A 15630-nucleotide genomic window follows, 5' to 3' on the forward strand; every position below is an offset into this window, starting at 1 on the left:
CGGGTCCACAGTGAGCGCTCTCAGCTCGGAGACCCGCCTGGCCGATGTAATGGCCACCAGGAAGACTGTCTTCCACGACAGGTACAGGAGCGAGCAAGTCGCTAGCGGCTCAAAGGGTGGGTGCATTAGTCTGTTCAGGGCCCAACTGAGATCCCAGGTAGGGGCAAGGCGACGTACAGGGGGATAGAGGCGCTCTAGGCCCTTAATGAACCGAGAGACCAAGGGGTGGGAGAACACGGAGTGACCACCCTCGCCTGGATGGAAAGTGGATACAGCCGCTAAGTGAACCTTCAGAGAGGATGTCGCCAGGCCCTGCTCCTTAAGGTACCAGAGGTAGTCTAGGACTGTGGGAATCGAGGCCTCCGAGGGAGTAAAGTCCTGTGCTGAGCACCAGCTAGAGAAGCGTTTCCACTTTGCCAAATACGTAGAGCGGGTGGAAGGCTTCCTGCTACTGAGGAGAATATACTGTACCGGAGCAGAACAGCGGAACTCCACTGTGTTTAGCCATGCAGGAACCACGCCGTGAGGTGGAGGGCTCGCAGGTCTGGGTGGCGAAGACTGCCGTGGTCTTGCGTGATCAGGTCTGGAAGGAGAGGGAGGGGAACAAGAGTGGCCACGGACAGATCTAGCAGGGTGGTGCACCAGTGCTGTCTGGGCCACACAGGCGCAATCAGGATCAGATGCGCTTTGTCCCTACGAAGCTTCAACAGGACCTTGTGCACCAGAGGAAACGGAGGGAAGGCGTATAGCAGGCGGTGCCTCCATGGCAGGAGGAATGCGTCCGTGATCGACCCCGGAGAGAGACCCTGAAAGGAGCAGAACTCCTGACACTTCCTGTTCGAGCGGGAGGTGAACAGATCTATGAGGAGAAATTCCCACCTCTGGAAGATCGAATGGATGACGTCCGGCCTTATGGACCATTCGTGACAGAGGAAAGACCGGCTCAGCCGATCCACTAGCGCGTTCCAGACCCCCGGGAGAAAGGACGCTACCAGGTCTATCGAGTGGGCTATACAGAAGTCCCAGAGTCGAATGGCCTCTTGACACAGGGGAGACAAGCGGGTCGCCCCCGTTTGTTGATATAAGTACATGGCCATTGTGTTGTCCGTGAACACAGATACACAATGGCCGTGAAGATGTTGCTGGAACACCTGGCACGCGAGGCGGACTGCTCTCAACTCCCGGACTTTTATGTGGAGCATCAGCTCCTGGGATGACCAAAGGCCCTGGGTACGAAGATGACCTAGATGGGCCCCCCAACCGAGGGATGATGCATCCGTCGTTAAGGCCAGCGAAGGCGGCTGTGGATGAAATGGCATCCCTGCGCATACGAGGGATGGAGTTAGCCACCAATCGAGGGAGCGGAGGGGACTCGGGGGAACTGTCGCCAGGATGTCTATAGGGTCCCTGCCCGGGCGGAAGACCAAATGGAGCCACGTTTGAAAGGGTCGCATGTGGAGCCTGGCATACTTGGTCACATAAGTACATGCGGCCATATGTCCCAGCAGGCCGAGGCAGGTGTGAGCCGATGTGACTGGGGAGGCCTGCAGACTCCGGATGATTGAGACGATCGTCTGGAAGCGGGGCTGAGGCAAGTAGGCCCTGGCTTGAGTGGAGTCCAGGGTTGCCCCTATGAAGTCCAGCCTTTGTGTAGGGACCAGGGTGGATTTCTCGGTGTTGAGGAGTAGGCCCAACCGAGAGAATAGGTCCGTGATTATGCCGACATGCTGTCGGACCTGAGTCTGAGAGGTCCCCTTGATGAGCCAGTCGTCTAGATACAGGAACAAATGTATCTGCTGCCGGCGGAGGTGGGCGGCGACGATGGCCATGCACTTCGTGAACACCCTCGGGGCCGTGGAGAGGCCGAAGGGAAGGACTGTGAATTGGAAGTGCTGGTGGTTGACCATAAAAGTGAAGGTACTTCCTGTGTGGTGGAAAGATGGCAATATGGAAGTACGCGTCCTTCATGTCGAGGGCGGCATACCAGTCTCCAGGATCCAAGGACGGGATAATAGTTCCCAGGGAGACCGTGCGGAACTTCAACTTGAGCATCCATTTGTTGAGTCCTCGCAGGTCTAGGATAGGTCTGAGGCCTCCCTTGGACTTGAGAATCAGAAAATAGCGGGAGTAAAAAGCCCTTCCCCTCTCGTCAATGGTACCTCCCTCTATGGCTCCCGCGGCGAGGAGAGACTGTACCTCTTTGTAAGAGGACTTGCTCGTGAGAGGGGGGTCCTGAAGAGGGACCGGGATGGGGGCAGGGAGGGCAGGGATGAAGCAAATTGGAGGTGGTATCCTTGCTTCACCGTGCGTAGAACCCAAAGGTCCGAAGTCAGTTGGGACCACGCCGGGAGGAAGTAGGAGAGAACAGCTGTGAAAAAGGAGGGGAAAGGATCCTGTCTTGAGACTGGTACGCCGTCCCCGGGCACACCTTCAAAAGTTGGACTTAGGCCCAGTGGTGGTGCCTTAGGAGGGCCTGTGGTTTTGGCCCCCTTGAGGACCGGATTGGCGTCTACGGCCACCCAGCCCGCGCCTATTTCCGCCCCTGGCGGCTTGAGTGGAAGAGCACACAACCATCCTCCGGACTCCCCAGGCCAGTGGGGAGCAGGAAATCCCGCAGGCGCAAGAGGCCTCCAGGATCCTCTATTCCCGTGGTATCATCCTCCCTCCTCCAGGATGAGGCGGTGCGGGGACTCATGCATCAGGGCTCCGCCGATAAGACCTCAGGGCCATCAGGACATCCGTCGCAGGGTGGCTGCTCAAATCAACCGTCCCAGTGGAGGCAGGTCTGAAGTCAAGGACCCGAGTGAGCAATCCCTGACCGCGGAGCCCCACCCAGTGCACTGCCTTTAACAAGACTATCCAGCCACTGCGACAGGTCCTCTGGCAGTCTCCAGCCCATTCCTACCACGGCAAAGGGGTTGAGAGAAAGTCATGGTACTCTGGGGGTAATGCGTGCTTTGTACGTTCATCTCCCTCCTCCTCATTAGTTGTCAGTGGGTCAAACGAAAGAGAGGCATGGCAGCAGGCGCCTGCCCAAAGTCCAAAGAGGCTAGGCGGATGAACCTCTTGGTTGTACAAGTGTAACTCAGCGGGAGCTCTAACAGATAAAGTGGCCAACCAGCGGCTCTACTGAGGTGATATAACTATAACACTGGGCGGAGGTGGGTAGATTCACGACTGTATGCGACTCACGCCAGGAATTTACCACGTTCCTGGAGGAGGCAAAAAAGTGGCCAGGACTCGCTCCAGGCCCTAGACGCGGCACTGGCAGCCCAGAACTTGGCCTCTGCATCACCATGAAGCATATTCTGGTCCAAGTCTTAACCTGTCCGAGCTTCACTACAGCACCATCAGGACTTACCTGTGATGCCAAGGGTTGTTCTCAGAAAAGACTGATCCAGGTTCAGAGCCTGAAGGATAAGAGGGTCAATATGCTCGTGGGCATGCATACCCATGACAAGTTCACTTCAGACGCCAACCCACGCCTACTTTTGCTACAGAACAGACGGACTCAGTGGGAGGCGGGGCTGGTGCGGTAGACGGCAAATTCGGTCTCAGGGGCCAAAACCAATAATGGAAATGGTGGCCTCTGGTGCCTGATGCTCTGAGGCAGCAGAGCGGGTCTGGGCTAGGGGAGCACCCTGGGCTTGATGGTATGCCCAGGGTGTCCAGAAGGACCACTGTTGAGGCCCTATGTCCTGAGGACGTGTGTCCTGAAAAACCCCCGTAGGCACCTCCGTATCCCGGTCCCGGTCATAACAGCTTTCTGCATGGGAGGATACGGACGTCTGTCTGGACGGCCATGGAGGAGCAGAAAAGCCTGGAGCTGAAGTCCCGACGGATCTCACACCCCGCGACCGTGGGGACCGGTGTCAGTACGCAGAGCGGTACCAAGAACGAGACCGGGACCAGCGACCGGACCAGTGCCGGGAGGTCGACTGGGATCTCGAGTTTCTGCGGCGTGATCTGCTCCGGGAGGTGCGATGCCTGGGTCGGTGCCGGGAACTGGAGCGGTACCGTGAGTAGTGGGATGGGGAGCGAGAGACTGACCGGTGCCGTGAGTCCGATCGGTGCCGTGGAGAGGAACGGTGCCAGGACAGGGAGTGGCGTCGAGAGTGGGAGCGACGTCTCGACCTGGAGCGTCTGCGGGATCGTGACCTTGAGCGGTGCCGGTCCACTACGCTGACAGACGGCGGTCTGGTCAGGGTCAGCTTGCCCATGGATTGTAGTACCCGCACCGGCAGTGCCAGGGGTAGGGGCGGTGCCGCATCGGTAATGGCGATGAAGTCTCTTGCCGCAGAAAATGTCTCCGGAGTAGGCGGCAAAGTGAGCTCTACCATGGCAGGTGCCGGGGAGCTGTCAGGCGCCAGACTCAACAGCCCTCGCAGGGCTGGAGTCAACAGTGCCGGTTTAGGCGGTGCCACGGCAGGTATTGGTGCCGGGCAGTCCGACCTAGGCGCAGTCTCTGGCTGTGACGCGGGTGTCGTCGGGGCCGTCTGAGCCTTCACCATCTTCGACCTCGGGGAGAGGGAGCGGCGGGGAGTCGATTTCGGTGCTGGCGGCGGCCGGTGCCGGGAGTCCTTAGGCGTACCGGCGGTGCCCGGTGCTGTAGGGCTGCCTTTGCTCACCAACTGGCTCGTGCTCGGTGTCGAAGGTGAAGGTGTCAGAGCCGCTTCCATGAGGAGCTGCTTTAACCTGATGTCCCGCTTCTTCTCAGTTCTCGGCTTAAAAGCCTTGCAAACTGAGCACTTAGCAGATAAGTGTGATTCCTCGAGGCACTTCAAACAGGAGTGGTGGGGATCTCCTGTTGGCATCGGCCTGTGACAGGCCGAGCATTGCTTGAAACCCAGTGAGCCAGGCATGAGCTCCGGCACCGGGTGCGGGGAAGGGGCTACCCCCCGAACCCCGCTAACAAATACTAACTAACAATTATAACTATGAACTATAACTAAATCTAACTAACTATATATATGTAAGCACAATTAACTACAACTATTGAAATAACAATGAGAAGAACTACGAGTAGCCAGGGAAGGTGGAGGTCAGCTAAGCTGCACTCCACTGTTCCAACGACCGACACGGGCGGTAAGAAGGAACTGAAGGATGGCCGGGTCGGCTGGGGTATATATCCGGCGCCACTCCAGGGGGCGCCCAGCCGACCCGCCGAGTGTTGCTAAGGTAAAAGTTTCTCCGACGAACGTGCACGCGGCGCGCACACACCTGACTGGAATGGATATGAGCAATCACTCGAAGAACAGAGTGTTTCCCGCTGCAAACACATGTCAGAGCAGTCGAGAAGCAAGAAGGAACAGAACAGCTGGTGGCTAGAAGCCCCTAGCAGCAGAAAGCAGAGCAAGCAGTCTTAGCTTTAAATGCTTTTTCTGGAGCCCACTGTGTGCAAAACAGTCACCCACCTCTTACTGCTTGTTTGTTTATAAGCACAAAGATCATAAACAAATGTTACAAACCACATCCATACAACAATGGCCAAAGCTGCTCCTTTTTGCTGTAAACTCTCCTGCAAATATTATCCTTGTCCTACTCACAAATGGGTAGTCAAGACAACACCCTATAACAAGGATAGTGCATGCACTGAGGTCCTCTGTATAGACACATACGTAATTCTGCTGTAATGGGGGCCCACACCTCTAGAGCATCCCCTCACAGCCCAGTGCAATACAGCCATTGTATCTCTGCCTTAGTTTCCCCAAATAAGGCCTTTAATAACTCCACTGAAGCTTGTTTTTTAACTGTGCCCCTCCAGAGGTGTCTAGTTTATTCAGTCCCAAAAGCAGATCACATGGGTAGACCTCCCCATCAGCACCTCTGGGGGGGGGGGGGGGGGCTGAGTCAGCCTTAGTCCATCAACCCAATTATACACAAGGTCCCTTACCAGCAAGGCAGTCATAAACTGGAACCCTCTTCTCAAGTCAGAGGCCTCTTGGCACTAGCTGGGGAGGGTCCCTCCTCCTGGATCAAAGTCCCCACCCCCCACCCCCAGAGGCTAAACGGCAAGGACCCTTCTCAGGACATCATATAGTTCCTCTAATCTAGGACTTCTGCTGTTACCTGGGGAAGCTCTTCATAAGAGCCAGGCTGGTTTGAGACTTATCATTCGTAATCCCTTCCTTCTGGAAACTCTCCCACCCAGGAGCATTTTCCCTGGCTTTCTTTTGCTGCTGTGCCTCTCTCACTAGTTTTCTCTCCCTGAAGCTATCCCTCTAGGAGCCTTCTCTTCCTGAGCTCTGGGAATCATTCCTCTCCCCAGGAGCTTCTGTTCTCCAAGCTCCCCTATGCTGGGTGTAGCTTCACTTTTATCACACCAGGTGTTTCCCTGCCTAATTAACTGCTTCCCAGTAACTCAGTGACTTAACTAGTCCCAGGTGAACCTGAATTGCCTCATTCCCTCTTGTGGAACCTGTCAGAGATAGGCTGGGCCCCTTTATCCGGTCAGAGGGCCAGCTACCCTATGACACCTCGTTTGTGTTCCTCCATGCTATCTGTTGCTGCAAGAGCCTTCTCCTCTCCAGCTCCTGCTATGGGGAGCAGCCTTCCTGTCACTCTCTACCTGTTGAGCACCTTGTCCTTGTCTGGACTTGTTTTCTTTACTCTCTCTCTCTCTCTGATGTGGTTTATAATTTAATTTTATAAATGATTTTGAGGTCCAGTTAGTATGCAAGTCATTTTACAAAATAAGACCCGACCCCACAACTTCATCAGTGCAGGTGCACTCTTGCACTTCAAGAGGGCCCAACTGAAATCATGGGGGAACCAGATTCTGTCTGTTTGGATCCTGTTGCAGAATCAGGACATAAAAGTCATATTGTATTTTAACATCACCAGAAAAACCTACCTGAGAAAGGAGTTTGTTGTCATCCTCCAACAGTTTGACTTTTGTTTCAAGTTGCCTGATGTAGTTGGAAGATGAATCTTTAAAGAGAAGAAGAAAAAGAAATAATATTAATCTCCCTGTGACACAGTCTTTAAAATCAGTAATATAGTTTCACCATTAGACTCATTTGTCTTCTCACTGGAAGATAAGCTTAGAAAAGAGCTAAAGAACCATGCTCAGGGGTCACAGCTGGAGAATCTAATGCATTAACAAAGGGGAGGAGATGGATGCAGCAACATCTAAAACCTGAAGTACGCACATGGATGAACATACACACCCAAAGAATTTTACCAGTGAGATCTGATAGGCTATTCTAAAAACACATGGAGTTCAGCAAAGATAACGGTAGGGCAACACAGTATAGTAGTCTCACATAACACGGCAGTGTTCAATTTGGGGAGTTTAACAGACAGTTTAGCATTACAGTAAGACAGCACTAGGGGTTAGGATGACCTGGTGCCAAAGAGCTCTATGGGTGCTTTTTGTTTTCGAACAGCCTTTGAAGCAATATATATTGTAAATTGCACAGAGAGAAATTAAAGAGTGGGCAAAATAGTTGCACCAGCTTCATCACAGTGTAATTATTTGCAGGACATTCTTGCACACATTAATCTATCTGTAACATTTCAAATTAGTCTGCAATTTTAATAGCAGGGTGTATGATCTGTCTGCGATAAGTTTTGCAGCTTAAACAAGTGACTAACCTGAGCAAACTCTGTTCTGAGTGTCAAAAGTACTTTGTAAAATGGAGAAGATAGAGCACTGGACTGGGACACAGGAGATCTAGGTTTTATTCCCAGCATGGCCACTGGCCTGCTGGGTGACCTTGGGCAAGTCACTTCATCTCCTTGTGTCTCAATTTCCCCATCTGTGAAATGGGGATAATGATACTCACTTTGTGACAGGGTCCACTTACCCCACACTAGCTCAGACAGAGTTAAGCCTCAGGTATTGACAGCGGAAGTCCCACCCCCTGGCAGGACTGGGCATGCTCCAAGTGCTCTGATAGTATAAAGAGAGGGAGACAAGCTCATTCTGGGCTGGAGGCTGTCGGGGAAGCTCCTACCTGGGAAGTGCCTGTGGTGGGTTAGCCACGGCCACGGCCATGGCCGACTGTGCTAGAAACCGAAGCCATTCACGGCCCGCCTGCACCCTGGCGACTGGAGGAAACCCTAGAGATGACTGGCCCTGCTGAACACAGAGGACCTGATGTCTCATGAGAAACCCCAACACAGATTCTGATAGGAAGTGACCCAGGGAGGGTGATGGAGTGGTACCTCCACCCTGGGGAAACTCAGTGTGTTTTTGGTAGGACCCCCTGCTGAGTCAGTGGCAAACTGCTATGCCACTGTTAGGGCCCTGGGTTGGGGCTGGTGGAGTTGGATGGGCCTGGACCCCCTACTGGGGCTGCTGCACCCCATAAGGGGTGCCCCAATGCTATAGACTCTAGCCACTAGGACATGCTACCCTGTGCTAAAGGGCTGCTTTATGGACTCTGGCTGTTAGACCCCATTGCCCTGTAACAAAGGGCAGCTCTATACATTCTGGCTGTTAGGCCATGCTGCCTGGCACCAAAGTGTGGTGCTATAGACTCCAGTCGCTAGGCCATGCTGCCCTGCACTGGAGAGTGGCACTATAGACTCCGGCTGCTAGACCACGCTGCTCTGCATTGAAGGGCTGCTTTATGGACTGTGGCCAATAGTCCACGTGGCCTTGACCCTAGGGGCATGGACCGTCACACACCTCCTTTGTAAAGTGTATTGACATGTACATAGGAAAAGCACTATATGAGAGCTAGGTATTCATATTTACTGTGAAATGGTGCAAAGCCACTATTCAACCATAATAGTTCACACTGGGCATGAATAAGAGAAGAACTGAATACCCTGCAACCACACTGATTTTTGTTGTGCTTTGGAGATACTGAGCACTCAGGCTCAGACCCACTGTAGTCTAGCAAGATGCAGTTAGTAGGAGATTTTCATCCATGATCTTCCAAGGCTTATTCCTATACAAGGCTGAACTGCCTCATCTCTCACTGACGTCAATGATGTTGAAGTTGTCCAGCACCTACCAGAGGCAGGGCTGGCTCCAGGGTTTTGCCGCCCCAAGCAGGAAAAAAAAAAAAGCCACGATCGTGATCAGCTCTACTGCTGCCGCTTCAGAATTCAGCAGCAGGCCCTTCACTCCAAGAGGGAGGGAGGGACCTGCCGCTGAATTGCTGCCGAAGAGCCGGAGGTGCTGCCCCTCTCTGTTGGCTGCCCCAAGCACTTGCTTGCTAGGCTGGTGCCTGGAGCCAGCCCTGACCAGAGGCACTCAGCACCTTGCAGAATTCTTGCCAGACTACTCTTTATGTGGGTTTTGCAGATCTGCTAGCATGCAGCTACAGCTAATCTCTTAAGGTGCTTTGACTGTTCATGGGAAAAACTGAAATACGCGAGACATGTGCCACATTGCACACAAAGGAAGTGTAAGAACTACTCAGACAAGACATATTTTATTCCTGTACTGTATCTACTTACAGGACAAACTCCTCCGGACGACATGTATTGCTTTTGTTTAACACTGTTTTGTATGAAACAAGTAAATCCAAATATTCCCCATAACAGAGGATAAGAAAAGGCAATTTCAAATCACATGGGTCCTCTGAACAGGTTAAATGGCCTTAGAATCCATGCAATACCACCTTGAGATGCAAAGCGGTCAGAGTTCACACACTAAACAGGCCAGGTTTGAACTTGGCTGGGAATGAACAGGGCCTGTCTACACTTAAATTTTATAGCGCTTTAACTTGCTGGCTCGGGGGGGGTGAAAAATCACCCCTCTGAGCACAGCCAGCTGAGCGCTTTAAACTGCTTGTGTAGACAGGCTCCATGTGATCGGCGCTAATCCCCTCATGGAGGTGGATTACCAGAAGCGCCGGGAGACCTCTCTCTCCCAGTGCTCGTGGGTGACCACACTAGCACTTCCAAATGCTGCCACAGGAGCGTTCCTGCAGCAGTACTTTGACGTTTCCAGTGTAGACATACCCTAAGAGCTGCTGTAGGAAGTGATTTGCATGGTCAATAGTTGGAACTTCTCCTCTGAGGCCTCAATTCAGCAAAGCAAACAGCTTAAGCAAGTGTTAAAGTTCCACTAAAGTCAGGGACACTTCAGCACATGCTTAAGTACTCTACCAAGGTCTGAATTAGTAGTGTATCTGTGGCCCACCACAGGGTTAGGGGCACTGTTTTGTTGTAACATCTTATGATCATTAAACAAACTTACAAATTTTGCCCTGAGAATATCAGGAAGCACCTGGCCAAATTCCAGTGTTGCTTCCCTCAATTCAATCTGCAGCCCTGATTAGATAAGTTATTCTTCACTTTCTGCCATACATGACTTCAGAGTTTCTGTGCACTGCTAAATAAAAATTTAGTGCCAGAGGTGAATCTGTTTCAGCAGTGAGGGATGTGATCTATATACATACAACCCTGAATGTTTCCACTAGGTTTCAGACACCTGAAGTTGTGGGAAATGAGTGGCTTGGAAAAGCAGGATGCAGTGCAAAACTCACTTTGAGGCTAAAGGATTACCTGTGACTGCCTGCAGATCAGATATCACTAGACTGGACATATTTTGTACATCCTCTTGATAAATTTGTAAGCTACTAGGATGAGAGGTAGTATATAATGCTATAGAGCAGCAGTTCTCAAACTTTTGTACTGGTGACCCCTTTCACATAGCAAGCACCATTTAACATCATTTTAAATGCTGAGTGCAAAGCAGGGTTTGGGGTGGAGGCTGACAGCTCACAACCCCCCACATAGTAATCTCGTGACCCCTTGAGGGGTCCTGACCCCCAGTTTGAGAATCCCTACTATAGAGGCTCGATATATGCACAGCTGGCTCAGATGCAGGTCTCAGCTACAACCATAGTATTTAGCAGGGTTTTTGCCTAGTTTCCCTGTGCAGGGTGGACTCTGTGGGAGACGGCCCTCTCTAGACAGACTAGCATAAGAACAGTCATACTGAGTCAGACCAAAGATCCATCTGTCCCAGTATCCTGTCTTCCGAGCTAATGCCAGGTGCCTCAGAGAGAATGAACAGAGCAGGTAACAATCAAGTGATCCATTGAGGGTAGGGACACCATCCCTGTCATCCTGGCTTATAGCCACTGACTATCCCATAATTATTTATTATTTGTATTATGCCTAGAAGCCCCGGTCATGGGCCAAAACCCCTTTGTGCTAAGTGCTGTACAAAACACAGAGGAAAAAGACAGTCTGTGTCCCAAACAGCTTATAACAGATTTTTGATCAAAGAACTGAATACTCCATGGCCAGAGAAACTATGCTAGAAACCAGCTAGCAACACCCATGTTTAAACAGAGTTGTGGATATATACACCTGGATGGAGAGGGTCTAGGGTGACCAGACGTCCCAGCAAAATCGGGACTGTTCTGATATTCAGTTGTTGTCCAGAATCCTGATGGATATATGGTCAGGATGCCACTTGTCCCAATATTTTGGCTCTGAGCTGGAGGAGTACACTGATGAGTTTTATTTAATTTATTTATTTATTTATTGCGCTTGGGTCCTGCCCTCCCCCATGTGTCCCGAAACTCCTGATATTTTGTTCTTGTCATCTGGTCACCCTACTCAGAGGGTCCTCCATATACGAGTTTTATTACTAGGCTTCCAATCAAATGGATTTGTTCCATGGCAGGTACAGGTTTTGAATACAGATACTTTCCCTATCTTCCTATGAGTATTATTTCTTTTTTAAAATGATGCCTATCACATGCCAATGTGTGCTTTCTAGATACATACTCAGCAGCGCCATGCAACTCTGTGGAAGTCAATGGGAGCTGTGGGTGCTACTAACTTTAAAATTCAGTTTTAAGATTTACAAGGGCTCTAGTTCTCATCAGATGACACTCTGGAAAGTTGAGTCTGTGTTCAATACAATAAACGAACCGATCTTTAGATTCTGCCCTCTGTAAGGGAACGTCAAATGACCGTAGTCAAATTAAATGTAAAAAAACAAACAAGAAAAAGAATCAGCTATTTTGTTGCCAGCAGTAAATATTGCATCTCTGGCACAGCATGAGAAACACTCATCAGTACTGTCAGCCTCTGCATTGCACTCTCAGAGATTAATCACCAACATCTTGTGAACATTCTTTATTCTAGGTGGGTACCAGCTGAGCAGTTAACATCCTGATTTCAATTTTAAAAGACTCCATAACTCTCAGACCTGCAGGCAGTGTCACTCAAGCATTAAGCAGCCAAACCTATGCTGATTTTTAACCTCTTTTAGATCAAGAACCACATTCCCAGAATTTTTCTGCCTCTGACCTTCCTGGTATCAGTAAATTTTCCACCACCACTTCCCCCGCCCCAAAAGCTTCATTTGAAGAAGGGATTGCAGACCCCTCTACTGAGCAGGAATGTTAATGGATCAGCCCCCCCAGCCAGAATCATTGTTAAAAATTAAACAAATCTGCCCCATCCCCCGCATCTCCATATTAGCTGTGTCTTCAGATTTCAGGAATGCTCTAACACCCAGTCCAAATGCACATTATTTGTTTTAGTGGCTCTATAGAACCGCAAACTTCATACCATAGAAACAGCACAGCTTGCGTCAGATCCTCAGCCGGTGTGAAGTGGCACTGATTTCAATGGCCCTACTATGATTTACAAGAGCTGAGGATCTGGTGCCTTGTTTTTTAGTTTAATCACACAGATCTATTAATAGGCTCCATACATGTATAGTATGCTGAGGAGGATGAGAGGGAGTTGTAGGGGCTGGGAAGGAAAGTGTCTTGTGTGGTCAATGATGCTATAAGGCAGAGGTAGTCAATTGGTGCACTGTGAGACAAATCTGGACTGCCAGATGCTTTTGAATGGACCCTGAAATCTTTTTTGTTATTTATTATCATTATTGGTTTTTTTTTATTTTTCCTCTGGAGTCTGGACCTTGACCAAGAAATTTGGCCCTTATTAAAAAAAAATAATGAACTACTCCTGATATAAGGACTGGTAAGCACTTGGGTGTGCCATTAGGGAGGGTTTCCCAGCTAGAATGAGGCTCACTTCCTCTCTGGCTATTGCTAAATTAGCCCTTGCCCTTGAAGCTATCCCTGGAGTTCTTAAGCAGCTGTGTGAGGAAATGTTTGCCTTAGGACCCAGATCAGGTATCCGCCCATCCTGCTCTCCTTCATTATTATAACCACACCTCACTCTTGCACAGCTCTTTTCATCAGTAGTTTCAAAGCACTTCACAATCTCTAAAGCATTCGCATGACACCTCACTGAGGTAGGGAAGTGCTATTACCCTTATATTACATATGTCACACTCTGTGCTATATAGTCATTGTGCTCAGTTTATTTTTTTTAAGAGCAAGATATAAACCTTTCCAGACAAGTGCAGTATAATTCAAACTGGCTTGCTTGGGGGGTTGCTTCCATTCCTGGCTATTGAAAATGGGAACACAAATGGACAGGGTCCCTGCACTATTTGCCTGACTCTCTGAGCACATGCACCTTGAAGCAGGGGGATTATCACTGGCTAAAAGAGAAACCATTTTGGGGAGCCCTGCTGGGAGTTCATCCCTGGTTGGGTTATACTTATAACTGACAGCATGTCACTGAGTATTGGAGGCATGTAGTAAGGAGGAGGTGTGGAGTGGAAGTGTTTGTCAGTGTGGTGAGGGCAGAAACAGGGGTATGTGATCAGAAGGGTAAATGCAATAGGGCATAAGGGGGGCATCTAACAGGATGGCATGAATCTTCTGTCAGCAGGCACTGGAATCCTGCATAAAAATGCTGAGTAAATTCTGCTGTTGTGACAGGTGCTTCACTGGGAATATATGGGAAGTGGAAGCAGCTTTGCAGAGAGAGAGAGCGCGCGCTAGGAAACGGGTTCTAGAGGGAGACCCGACAGACAGCCATGCTCAAAGAGAAAGTTTAGAGTCAAGTCTATGTTACATTGTTGTTTTTTGAATTCCCAGTAATCTCAAAGCCACCACAGGGGTGAGTTTGGACACTAATTCAGGGTCTGTGCACTCTGTCGAGGAAGGGACAGGGATGCAGCCCATTCACAGGGAACAATAGGAAATAAAAACAATGCTAATGAAAACTGAGGAGGGACGTGAAGATTATAACTAATCATGATTCATTTACTCAGTGCTAGCACCCAAACTAAATTGTTTGTAGAGCTGTAAAATAAGTCCAATTTCTTTATTGAGTCTTTGAAATGCTAATTGACGTAGTAGGTATCATCATCTCTGCTAGCAGCACCTGAATTACTCTCCAAAGTCATAAAGGAGCATTACTGTTATTACCCACCCTCATGAATATTTACTGATCTTTAAATATATATATATTCCATCTGGACTAGGGTGTAATTCAACTTTGATATAATCTATCTGAATAACTTCTCTCCACACAGACAAAATACTTAATACTTATTACAGCTAAATCAAGAAGAGACAAATCACTCTTCCTTGTTTTAACTAAATGTCCTTAGAGGAGTGGGGAATTGCCTTGCTGCTGAAGAAGGCTTTTAAACACACAAATTAGAAACTGTTTTACAATAAAATAAATCTGTGTCGGGAACACAGAACAATGTCACACACAGAGATGTTTGCAGACGCTAAGGCATTTCATTTCCCCATTTGAGATTTCAGAGGACGCTGGATGATGGGTAAATAGGATGAATGCATTTATTTTGACAGTTGTAACAATCATAGTTTATTTCCCTGTACGTCATTTCTCAAATATGAGAGAATGTGGAGCACAAACTACAAGTTTAATATCAAACACCATTTGTATAAGAAATCTTTAGAATGTTTTACTTAAGTGAATTTAATCAAAATCCATACAATCCACTTTATAAGATCAGTTTGCCGTGGAGACAGAGGAAAATATTAATGTAGCTATCTATGAGAACAGAGAGCAGTGGAACATCAACTGAGAGCTGAAATGGTATGAATACATTAAACTACACATGGTTTAATTTAGCAAAACCATAACAAATAATCACACAAACAGAGTGATACTGCGTAGTGGTAATAATTAGTTGGGATTTTTGTTATATTCTATGGGAGTTTGGACTGATTTCTCTGCTGTGATATACAGCTTCCTGAGGGAAGAGGTGAAAGACCCAACACTTGGCTCGGAGCAAGCAGACCTAGTTGGGACTAAATTCTATGCAATGTATTACAGGAAATGATCTTGCACGAGCAGAGAGATGGACTAGATGGGATGACGCAGGTTTTTTCCACTGTATTCTTTCTGTGCCATGTATATTTCAAATAGAGGGCCACATGTGATCCCCACTGTTATGCTGTATAGAAGGTGGCAGATTAGGCTACAAATCTACTGCATGGTTTTCCCAAGCACCCCCTCCACTGTCTGCACTTGGTAGATGCTCCACAGTTTGGGGAGGTGAAAGGGGAAATTTACCCTCCATTGGGTTCTCTCCCTATGAGTCACTTTTACTCAGTGAAGCACAGGAGACTTAATTATGGCAAGATGCGTCAACATTTCCTCCCTTAGTGTCCTGCAATGACTATTTTGCCCCACACAAAAAACAGCTTCCCCCTCACCAGCACGGCCGCCAAACTCAAACCATAGGAAAGGAGAACACAGAAAGGAGTGTAAGTTCTGACACAGTTTACTGTCTGCTGCCCTATTTTCCTTCCCTGTGCACAGATGATGCTGACATCTTCCTTTCCATTCCATTGCATATTG

General features: G+C 49.2%; 1 protein-coding gene across 3 annotated transcripts in view; it reads right to left on the reverse strand.

Moving 5' to 3' along the window:
• CCDC85C (coiled-coil domain containing 85C) overlaps positions 1–15630 on the reverse strand; it is a 176795-nt gene that overhangs the window by 73365 nt on the left and 87800 nt on the right. For all 3 annotated transcript variants that reach the window (XM_032775284.2, XM_032775283.2, XM_032775282.2), the window contains exon 2: positions 6854–6930. In XM_032775284.2, coding sequence (XP_032631175.1) covers positions 6854–6930 — 77 coding nt within the window. The remainder of the gene's footprint in view (positions 1–6853; positions 6931–15630) is intronic.

Source organism: Chelonoidis abingdonii, chromosome 4 (assembly GCF_003597395.2).
Source record: "Chelonoidis abingdonii isolate Lonesome George chromosome 4, CheloAbing_2.0, whole genome shotgun sequence".
NCBI lineage: Eukaryota > Metazoa > Chordata > Testudines > Testudinidae > Chelonoidis > Chelonoidis abingdonii.